The sequence below is a fragment of the Struthio camelus genome, chromosome 13 (assembly GCF_040807025.1).
Source record: "Struthio camelus isolate bStrCam1 chromosome 13, bStrCam1.hap1, whole genome shotgun sequence".
Lineage (NCBI taxonomy): Eukaryota > Metazoa > Chordata > Aves > Struthioniformes > Struthionidae > Struthio > Struthio camelus.
Window position 1 is genome coordinate 20595696 of NC_090954.1, and position 12088 is coordinate 20607783.

Below are 12088 nucleotides of genomic sequence, written 5' to 3' on the forward strand. Positions count from 1 at the left end.
CAACTCATCCTCATAGACCCTGCAAAAATAAATACTGTCCTGTGAAGAGATGAGTGAAATCATCAAGGAAACACAAATGGCTATCCTTCTGAGGCAAAACTGCCCATTTATCTTCACAGAAAAGACTGAAAAATAGTGTTTACCTTAATGGAGTTATCTCGTAGGCCACTGATAATCTTTTCATCATCATACTGTAAACAGTAGACACCTTTGCTATTTTCAGAGCGGCACTGAATCCTCTGCAAATTGTGTCGCCCACATCGCCAGTTAGATTCTATAGTCTAACAAGAGGGTAAAACAATTAGAAGTTGTTCGTAAGGCTGCATGCTTCATCATGATTATTGGCAACAACTTTACCTCTATCTTTCCCACTGTTACATATCTCATTCTTAACATTTAAGTATGTAAAACTGAAATGTATCTACATTTTTTCCTAATAAAAATACACTGTATTAGAGTTGGTACCTTTGTATTTTGTCACGACAAAGAACCGACTAGTGACAGAAGGTCATATGCGACCAGCCCTGATGAGCATCTTCAAAGGAGCCATTAGAGAGTTACTATTCATGAAAATTCAGTCTCCCCCTGTATTTACTCTGGCATCAGCAGTAAAGCTTAAATCAGAAACTCGTATGAAACCATACTCAACATCACATGAGTAATGAACACTACAGAACTGCTGAGCCCAAAACAGAGGTCACTGGAGCTCTGGAGCTTTCCTTTCTCCATTCAGTCATTTGACCTATTAGCTGCTTTTACGCATCTCGAAGTGACTTTGAGATATGAAAGCTTCCTCTAAGCATCTTAAAGCCTGACAAAAATCTAGAAATAACAAAACAGAGACTGTCGGATTTCAAACCATCTTAAGAACAGCTATCAAAACTTTTTAACAACCTCCTCTACTCATCTTAAAATGCGCAGAAGTTTAGTCCTCAGCATTCTCATTCTGAGATATTTTTTTAAGGCAAGAGACCTGACAAACCTAAGCAGGCCACAAACTGTTTTCCAACAGAACCAAAAGTCATTTCTATATCTTAATCCGCTTTATTACTTGTGAGAAGGCCCGTGCTGATTTCAAAGAAATAAGAGATTTTAGTTAGAAAGTTTGCAACAACATTCAGAGAATGAGGGCACGGAACTCCAGGCCAACATCTGCAGCGCCTAGATGAGCTGGGATGCTTTCCATTTTCCAATACATGCATCCGAACACTGTGTATTTGCCTATTTCCCTCAGTTCCCCCTCCCCCTCTGAAAACGCTGCACAGAAGTCTGGGGAGCTGATCAACTGTGACTTTGACTGGAAAAAGCGTATTTATATCAGAATCCTAATTTTAAAACAATGGCAAGCAGCTCTGTAGTTCCATGCGGTTCTTCCTCCTCTCCCCAAGACCAGAAAACAACCGAAGCACTAGTTAAGGACAAAAATGCAGTGCATGCATGACTTCCCAATTCTAAGAAAAGATATCTACTGTAAGGGAAAAACTAGCCTACTGCTTTGTTTTCCATGCATTTGCTCCTTCACTTGTCTCCCACTATGCAATTTAGAGAGAATCATACACAGTTATACCACAAACCTGACGTGTCACAGGGATGTGTCTAAAATAAGTACTAAGAGATGCTTCCAGAGGAGCATGCAGACAAGTTATTCACCCTACCGTCATTCTCTTCCAATTTAGCGGGGGAGCTAACGAAATTAAGACAGCAAGTCATTTGTCAGTCTCTAGTGCGCTGCTGATTTTCAGATCATTCAAAGCATGCTTAAAAAGTTCAAATTTGACACCAGCTCAGCCCTGGATTCCTGTCTTGAAGGTGGCAGACTGTTCGGGATGGGAAGGAGGTTTTGACGAGGAAGGACAGGCAACAGGGTGCAATTCTCAAGCTTTACCTGATGATTTATCACCTGAGCTTGGAGGTTAGAACCGCAATTCATTAACTCCTTTGCTGTCACAGAGAGGTGACAGACTATGCTTGAAAACAGGAGGAGGCAGTTTTAGACATTTATAGCATGAACCAGTGTTATTAAAGATCCCAAGGCAAGACGTTTAGAAATGCAACACTAACTAAAGACATATGAGATTAAATATCACAGATTTGAGTTAACCAATTTAAACCGTTCTAGTAACCATATACGCTCAGAAGTTTAATTCTGAGAAGAATTCAAAGGGAGAGTTTCCTCTAAAGCAACTTTTTTGGAAAGTTCTGAAATACACAGTTTTACATCACACGTATTGGATTATTCTAGCTGGTGAGTGCTCAAACACCATTCCAGCGCTTTCACGCTTTCAGGTCCCTGCAACAGTGATTACCCATAGCAACAGAATATATTCAGACCATCACAAATCAGAAATGTTGTTCGTAACAGTCAATTTCCTAAACAAATCAGACGTCAATAAAAGCATGCTGACCAAACATTTGGGACACTAGCTGGTTTAATTCTTAGAAGTGCACTGTAGGAAGCTACTGAATAAGCTTACCATAAGAAAACGCTGGCTTCAAATAAAAGAGACTAAAGTAGTATTTATACCTATGCAAAGGCACTATAAAGCAGTAAGTCATATGCAGGTGCACATTTTAATTCTGTGAGTAGATGTCATTTCATTTAGACATTATATGGTGTGGCTACTGTGGGAAAATACTTCGTGTTTTTTGAGAACTTGTAAAATCCCCTTACACTGCGTAAATTTTCAATATGCTGGGAAAGTAGCCACAATACACAGAGAATACACAGCAGCACTGAAATTGGCAATAGAGTGAAAACAGATGTGTACATATAGAGAAATAACATTATTTTAGATGACTAAATACAGCTGAGTGGGTGGGCAACCTGGAGGACCCTCTAAAAAGGAACATGTTTAATACAATACCAGCAACCACATAAAAGCTTCTTGGTATAGGAAATTTCTGGTTGTTACTCAATAGTGCAGTTAGGAAAAATTTTCATCTGCACCCTCCTTCCAGGAGATATCTTAATAAACTATGTATATGCTGAGGAGGTAGACATACATATATAAGGGGAGAGGAAGAAAGTGCTATATTTTATGGACTGTTACAAGCATCACGGAGTCAGTGCTGAAGAGCCCCACAGTTTATTTGCATACTTATGATACCAAACCAACTACTACTACCTGCACTACCCACACAGCGGTTTCTATAGAGTCCCCCAAAGCCTCCAGGTTACCAGCCTCGAAACTTGGTTTCACAACTGAAAACAAGATGTTGCAGAATGCTACCTCCTTAGTTCACAGGCATACAAAATAAAGTTTCTCACATACTTCTAAACGCTCACCAGAGCAGTATTGGCAAGTAGTCAGCAAATACTGTATAACCAACAAATCTGGACGTACATGGGACAAACACTGAGAACAAACCCTTGTTCACGTGCTTTCTTCTAATACCTAGAGCATTAATGTAAATTTGTCTGCTCGAGAAATTTGAAGATCTAAACAGTCTTCCTTCCCTCCGATTCCTCAAGTGTGTTGACACTTCTGTGTCTGACATTCGCATGGGCATGGTGCCCTGGCAGTTCCTCCAGAACATTCTCCTCCCATGCCTACCTCTTGTCAGTAGTTTCTCAATCCACAGTAAATTTATTATGTCCTCAAGTTTTTGAGGAGACAATACAGCATTTCTTGACAGAAGCAATCACCAGGCTGTTTCTTGGCGCTTCTGGAGACACCTCCTTTACACCAGGCACCTCCCACAGGTAACCGGAATCGGCATAATCACTCCTACGTTAAATCTCTAGACTTAGAGGCCAGTTAAAATGAAGTTGCTGAGCAGTATCAACTCAGTTTTATTTGGCCATTTGTACCAGGGATATACATGGGCTTGTATTGCTCATGTTTTGTTTATCTTCATGCCTCATCTTCCTTTGTGCTAAGCACATAAGACACATAAGACAAGTATGCTTAGCGCCATCTCAAATCTAGTCACCAAACTCCAGCACAGCTTAATTTCATAAAGAAATCTGAGCAATTCCGGAAAGAGGATTAAGGCAATGTCTACGTACAACATCAAGCACAGAGCTCTAACTACAGGCGTAAACAGAAAACAGGGGCACTAGTTAAGCGGTAGTCCACGTGTAATGGTCGCTCACACTACGGTGAACTTGATTAAAATGGCCAGTACCTATACAGTTATGGACTTGTGAACTTTGAAGCAAGTTTGCCTTTCCACGAATGAGCAAAGCGAAGAGTAAATGAAGAGACATTGATCTGGCAGAGAATGCTAGCAACTCCAGCCACAAATGCTGGAGATGCATCTAGGAGAAAACGTCTGAAGTATGGACCTGGGCCTGGAGAATAGCAGGTATTTCTTATGACACTGAAGCTGTGTAAAGAGAGGCTAAGAATGGGACACCGTTAACGTCAGGCTTTCAGACAAGTTCCAGATAAACTTCAATATGGTTGAAGTTAGGGCTTTCCTTTGTCTTGAGTGAAAAAGGGCCAAAGAGGCCCCAAAGAGCCACAACTGCCCTAGTCAGAAAATCCTCCTGACTTGGCAGAGAAAAGGTAGAAGCAAATGAACTTACGTCATTGGGGTGAAGAACGCTTAGCATTTCATTCATTATAAAGTTAATAGAGCTCGTAAAGCGAAGAAGAAGGGTCAGCTGGCCCACAGCACCAGGCTTTTTGGATCTTTGAGACCCTTCCTGTCCCAGCTTCTCTGTACCTGCTACAACATTTAGAAAAAGCAAACATTCAAAATGCCAGAAAACATTGAGCTCTTGAAGAAGGATTCTGATCCTTAAGAAGAAAGGCGGTGACACACACACTGCCTAGAAGGCTTGAATTGGTCCTCAACAGGCATTTGCTCTGAGCTAGCTGTCCTCTGATCGTTACCACAACAGTATAAATAAGATTCCTGGACACACTGGGGATGACCTCCTTGCAGTAACAGATGAAAAAAACATGCCTACAGCAAAGGCTCCTTCCAAAGCAGTCTGCAAAGGGACAGAAAATCCTGCAAGCAAAGACTATCACCACCTTTCCTGCGAGGACAGTCACTTCCAAAAACAGTGTTAGGGAGCTATGGACCAGTGCCAGTGGTAGGCATGTAGCAGCAAAGGCAGCGAAAGAGCTCAAGCACCAGAGGAGATGGATCAGTATGAGGGACAGTACTGTACACAGACAGCAATGAAATCCCTGCACCAAAGAATATGGCAAAGTACTTGTACTGTACCCAATAGCCTCCTAGAGAAGCATCTCCTCCTCAGAACAGCTGCACAATGAAAACGATGGACAAGAAAATGATGTAGCCCAGTAAGCTCTGCAGAACTTGCTGCTCAGCTGAGTAGCCGAGGAGATTTTGCTTCAGGCGCACTACACTTTACACGTGTACTAAAACAAGAGCATATTCTCACCCAAGTTCACAGAATCACAGAATCGTTTAGGTTGGAAGGGACCTCCGGAGAACATCTAGTCCAACCTCCCTGCTCAAGCAGGGGCCTCTAGAGCATATTGCCTAGGGTCACATCCAGACAGGTTTTGAGTATCTCCAGCGAAGGAGACTCCACTACCTCTCTGGGCAACCTGTTCCAATGCTCTGTCACCCTCACAGGGAAGAAGTTCTTTCTCAGGTTCAGATGGAACTTCCTGTGGTTCAGTTTCTGCCCGTTGTCTCTTGTCCCGTTGCTGGGCACCACGGAGAAGAGGCTGGCCTCATCCTCTTGACACTCCCCCTTCAGATACTTGTACACGTTGATGAGATCCCCTCTCAATCTTCTCTTCTCCAGGCTGAACAGGCCCAGCTCTTGCAGTCTTTCTTCATAGGAGAGGTGCTCCAGCCCTCTAATCATCTTTGTAGCCCTCCGCTGGACTCTCTCCAGTAGTGCCATGTCTCTCTTGTCCTGGGGAGCCCAGAGCTGGACACAGTACTCCAGGTGAGGCCTCCCCAGGGCTGAGGAGAGGGGCAGGATCACCTCCCTCGAGGTGTTCGTGAACACTCCTTCAGAAGGGAGCAATATATACATACCTGCTGCTTGAACATAAATTGGTACTACTGCTAGAAGACAGAACATCCAGGTGATGGAAGTCCTTCCGCTCTTGCATCTTACCACTTACTATCCTACTTTAACCAGGAAGCATATTGCCTTTCCCTACGCATTCTCTTACCCTTTGCCATGAAAAAGCTGAAAGGATGCGATTCATGTTACGCTACAGGATTCTGAAGAACAGAAGTGACTAGATTTGGATTCTACTTTCATAATGCACAAGTTATACAACTGAGAGCTGCATGCCTGCAGGCTTATTATTAAATGCATGGCATCCGGTCACTCCTGAGGACTCTGTTTAGTGTTTAAGTTAAAATTTATACTCTACTCATGCTCCTAATTTAGGCACTGCTGCTCACCAGAAGAATTGCTGCTTTTCACTAGCAAGGATTCTTCGTATTGTGGATTATCCATAACTAAAGCCAAGTGAAAGCCCAGAAGAACGCACAAGATCACACGGAAGAAATTGTTGCCGTGAGAGATGTAGAGAGATGTAATAAGCAGTGAAATAGTAAACGAATGCAGGAAAATAAACCTAAACAAAGACTAATTAAAGAAACAGTGATAAACCAATTTTTTGTATTTAGTTCATTTCATGCAAACTGAAGACCCAAGTAAGAATAAAAAACACATTCATTAAGAAACATAGAAACAAAACTAACAAATGGAGAAACAGGGATTCATTATATCGCTTTTAGCGTATAACACACACTAAAGCTTTTTTTGTTTGCTTGGTTTTGGTTCAGATGCATTTGTTTTACTACAAGCAGAAAGAGCCGCTTTCACAAAAACATTGGAAAAACTTCCAGTAACTGAAAAATGGGCTTCTGGCTTGATTTATAAGAGTCATAGGATAACCAGGCTATGTTTTGAAGAACGGTCTGAAGTTAAAGCAAGGCCAAACATCTAGGAGTGTACTACTGAGAGCCACTCCAAGTCTCAAGTATTAAATGGGTTTTTGCGTTACGTTTGGGGTAAAATACCACTTCTACTAGGAATTCCAAGACTAGAATAAAAGCCTTAGATCGCAAAGTCCAAAAATCCTGAACAACTCTAGAGAAAAAGGGATGGGAAGCTTTTCCTAAAAAGCATTACAATTAAATCATGAATTTTGGCAGAATTCAAGACCTAAAAATTAAGTTCCTAATGTTTACAGCTGCTTAGATAAGATCCAAATGCGAACAATATAAACTGATGAAGTGCTGTCTTTTTCTGCATGCGACTGATCCAATATGTATGAAGCTGCTCAAAGGTCCACCAAGTAAAACTATTTCTGAGTCTCACTGCAGCTTTACAGAACCTTTTTTAAAGACACATTAAAACAAAGGAGAAAAAGTAACAAACAAACAAAACCTCAAAACAAAAAAACACTACTATCATGCTCAGTGAGAAAAATCTAGACAGTAGAATATGCTAGTTTCTTACAGGGGAAGAATAGAAGATTTGCAAAAACTGTATTAAAGAACACTGACATAATAAGAATCCAGGAAGCCACCTTGGGAGAAAGCTGAAAATATAATACTGACCATTTTATCTACTACAAGACAGCATGTTCTCTAAGTGGCAAAACGGTGCTATACACTGGAGACAGCTTAAGCTAATCAGATTAAAAACCACCACAACAAATAGGCAAACAACAAAAAAAGGAGCACTTCCCCAAAACACAAATCCCTATAAGCTGAAGTTTCAAGCTTAGAAAAACAGTTGTGGTCAGTGACAGATTTGTTGAGGGAGACTAAAGAGACCATAAAGGCAGGAAATAAGAGACTGATTATTCCCAAGTAAAATGAACAAAGTGTAGCTGCATCATGTCCCAGCGCTTTGCCCCATGCATCCTTCTGTTACTGGATGCTGTCAGAAGACAGGATGTTGCGCTAGCTGGGTCTTTGATCTGACCCATACAATTTTTCTCTTTTCCCAGAGAGGGAGCAAAGACCAAAAATCCTCTCAATTCCTATTCCATAGGACCTGTAACAGGAGGACACAGACGACCACAGTGGTCACTCCTCCCAGAAAGGTCTGTCTTCTCTAGCAAGCACCGCCACAAATGAGGCCGTGAAGCATGAAATCCCCAAAGCGATCCAAGGACAGCATCTCATAAACATTCCCTCCTCATCCCTGCAGTTGCAAGTGGCCACGATCAAGGTGACGCCCACGGACAGGTCTTGCTGGTAGTCTCTTCGAGTAATCCATTTCCATCAACTTCTGTCAGGTAGGTATAACACACTTAACAGACATAGAAAAGTTTCAGGCTTTCTGGTTACAGCTGCAACATCAAAATGACTTTAAATAGACTCTTGCTGATGCCAGAAACGATAGTGGAAAGGTACTGCTGTTAACTGAGCAACAATTCAGTCCCTTCTGGATTTACAGAGGAAATAAAAACACCACGCACAACAAGCCAAAAGCAATGAAAGCAGAGAGAAGTCCTCTGAGGTGCTTTAATGATATGTGTACCTGTAACAAACAGAACATCTGACAAAGAACAACGCTATCAAAAACTAAAATTATTGTACATTTTAGTTTCCATTTGAGAAAACAACTTTACGCACAATACCATAAATATATAAAGTTAAAGCTCTATTTAAACAGGCACTTATAAGCCATAACCCTATCATAGCATAGGGGCATTTCAAGCACTTAAACAGGAACAATAAATGCTTCTCTCAAACGTGCAGAAGCAAAAGGACAGGTTTAGTTTGCCCGTTTGTGAAAAAAATGTGTGTGATGTATGCAAAGTGGAAAAAGCCAAGCCAAGGACCTGTCACGCACTAGGGCTCTGAAAGTCACTGTCCACCCCCTTCAGACATGAGGGCCAAAACCCGAGTCGTGCACTGCTTCGTCTCTACAACTCTGTCTCCGACACTCAAAAGCCTTTGTTTCACTGGCCATTTTCATTTTTAAGAAATGGCTTTTGGAAAATGCATGCCAATGGAGTACAGACTTCAATGGCTGCCAGAAAAAAATACACACCAAAAAAATCAAACACACACACACATACCGCCCACCCACCTCTGAGCATATACCACTGACCAGATTTCCCCACAGCCTTACACACAAAATTTTTCAAGCTTCATAATTAAGACACTACTAAACAAATACAATTACTTGGAAATTATACGTTAGAACTTTAATAAACAAAGATCTTGGGGTAAGGGATGACTTCTTCCCTTTTCAGGTTTTTCTTTTACATCCAGGATTTTAAAGTCCAGCTCTAGCTCTAAAATCTGAACATTCTCAACATTCAGAAGAACGCATGGTGTCTACTCAATGGTCTGGCACCGTTCTTTCCTAAAGTCTCTAGCAAAATTACATTTTACATTTCAATTCTCATCTTAAATCAAGTGGACCTTAATCTCCACGGAAACAAGACGAGGGCACTCCCCATGTGCCTAAAGATAAGGGGAACATTTATATCTTCTCAACTCATCACAAGAAATAGATACTTGTGCTAATTCTGAAGGGAAAACTGAAGTGTCACAAATAATACGGAAAAAATCCAGGCACTTGGGGTTCTGGAATCAACACTATTAAACTTCCAATTTGGCAATCTGCTGATTAACACAATCCACTTAAGACAGTTGACCTTCACCACAATGCTTTGGGACTGCATCCAGGCACAGGATACCCTGGACCAACCACATTATCTCCATAAACAAGCCTTGCGAACCCAGATTCGGTTTTCTAGGATAAGCCCCAAACAAGGTTTTCCCTTGAAAAGGGCTCCTACAGAAGCTTGGCAATTCAACATCTGACTTGGAGACATTTAAAATTACTGGACCACCTCTTGTGAAATGAAACCTAATTAAATATTTGGCCTCACAGTAGAGGTGGAGAGTAACTACCTCTTTCCAAGAATTGGTTTGAGATCTCTAAATGTCCTCTTATTTTCAAATCCAACGCTTTCTGAAGGGATATTATGTTCCTGGATGTCTTGGGCATGAAACAAACAGATATTGGCGCTAATAAATTCTCAGAGAGGCAAGGGAACCCCACATTGCCAAGTCACAGTCTGCGTTACCTTGCAGCTAACACCGTTTTGTGGCTGCACAGACTTCTGACCCAAAATGCATATAGAACCCAAGGGAAAGAATTCAAATTAGCTATTTATCATTCCTCATTTTTTCTTGCACTTGTTAACTTGGGTTTTGGATTACTTTTCAAATTCTGTCAGTCAATCCAGAAGAGAAAGCACATTCTCTTTGAGCTTCACATTCTCCTCTGAGCTTATCTCTATTCACAATCCAATTAAGTACCAACTGTGGTAAATCATCGACTCTATTTCTGGTGCTAGAAACAGTCTAGCAGAATTTGGTTCATCTTTGTCTTCCACAGGTATTACAAGACGCGGCACTACAAGATCTTCAGCTACATTAAATATATTCTGCTCTGTTAAGATAATCACGTCCTCCTCTCACACACACACAAGATAACCGTCTCGTAAAATTATTTTTATTTAAGGGCTAACAGGGTAGCTGTGGTTGGGGGTGAGCCACTATCTTCGGCTCATCACTAGCTCCCTAAATTCTGACCCAGGGACAGAAAGAGGAAGATCTCATTAAACGTACAGCCAAATATTTGAAGAAAAAGCACTCTGCAATTCAGAGACAGAAATTCTTCATCACTGCTAAGATGAAAGTCTTGCACAAGAGCTTCTGCACATTGCTCTGAAAAACTAAGAAACAGAAAAAAGCATGAAACTGAAGGAGACCATAACTTTAGGCGTAACATTTTCCTCCTCTTATTTTGTTTTTAAGTGTGCCAAATCTCATAGTTGAGTTTTGTTATCGTTCCCCACTATCTGCATTTTCACAAAGGGTTAAAAACTTCCTTTGGCAGTCCTTTAAGGAAGCAATTCATGAAAAATGCCTTAAAGGGTAAGGTTTTTTTTTTTTTTTTTTTTTTTTTTTTTTTTTTTAGAAAAATCGTAATAGACTTTTGGAAGCGGAAGAATTATTGGACCCTTAACTGCTTGCAAAAACACCAAAAACACTAACCCCACTCCAGGCTGGAAACACAGAATACGGCAGTATTTCAGAAGGCTTGAAGGAAATAAAGGAGAGGAAAGTTATGTGGCACAATAGCCCAGCCCTTCTGCCCTCTCCCTCCAGCTTAGCAGTTTCAAAGATCCGGGAGCAGGCAACGCGCCGCCTGTATAAACTGAACACTGATGACTCTGGAAATAGCCATTCGTTTTCAAACGGAGACTCTGTCGCTCCAGAAGACCGCACAAAGACGCAGTTGTTTCCTGAACATGGGCAAACAGAGGCTTACACTTATTTTTGGTAAAGTGAATTTCAGAGGCAAGAGCTTACAGCTGACAGCTCCGGGCTCTTTTGAAAGCTATCCATAGGCCATGTATAGCTTTGAGGTTAGCGGCCAATACCTTAAATTTTACCCAAAATGACTGACAGCCAGTAAACACCAAAGGTTTTTCATACATTTATGGACACAAGCATAGACTGGAAAAAACAGAAGTACCGGAGATTATCCCCGAGCAGCTCTAATTCAGCTTCTCCATACCTCCCTCCCTCCCTCCAGTTTGAAACATACTGGAGTCTCCTGTATATTCCAGTAATATTTAACTTATGGATACAAGCACAGGTTAGTAACTACAGAAATGATACACAACTGGCTGGATTTTCAGGCAGCTTGGAATGAGCTGGAACTACAGTAACAGCTTACAGTTTACTCTTCGTACACCCAGAAAAGACAGCTCTTTCCCATGCTAATTATTCGAGATTTTTAAGTCAGAGTAATACGTCCTGTCTTACGCACAACATTCTCTACCATTCCCATGTCATTTCAAAGCTTGACATGAAACAACCCCTTACTCTGTGTATTTTACCGTATCACCCACCCGGGCATTATACAATGCAAAATGAAAATTCATGAGTAGAAACTCTGAAAGAAAGTTAGGTTCAAAAGAGTACTATAAATCTGATTTCTTGACTTCTAAACACTGACACGTTTTCTGTGTTTTGAATATGTGAGCGTTTAATTTTCATGCAGTGCAATGAAAAAGTTTTCTCTTAATGTGAGGGTTTACAGTATTTACTGTTATTTTAATGAAGTTCAGGTTTTCAAGAAACAAGT

At 41.1% G+C, this 12088-nt stretch overlaps 1 protein-coding gene across 6 annotated transcripts in view; it reads right to left on the reverse strand.

Moving 5' to 3' along the window:
* The window catches only part of FBXW11 (F-box and WD repeat domain containing 11), an 80506-nt gene that overhangs the window by 13058 nt on the left and 55360 nt on the right, over positions 1–12088 (reverse strand). For all 6 annotated transcript variants that reach the window (XM_068960027.1, XM_068960029.1, XM_068960025.1 and 3 more), the window contains one exon: positions 144–281. In XM_068960027.1, the coding sequence (XP_068816128.1) occupies positions 144–281 (138 nt within the window). The remainder of the gene's footprint in view (positions 1–143; positions 282–12088) is intronic.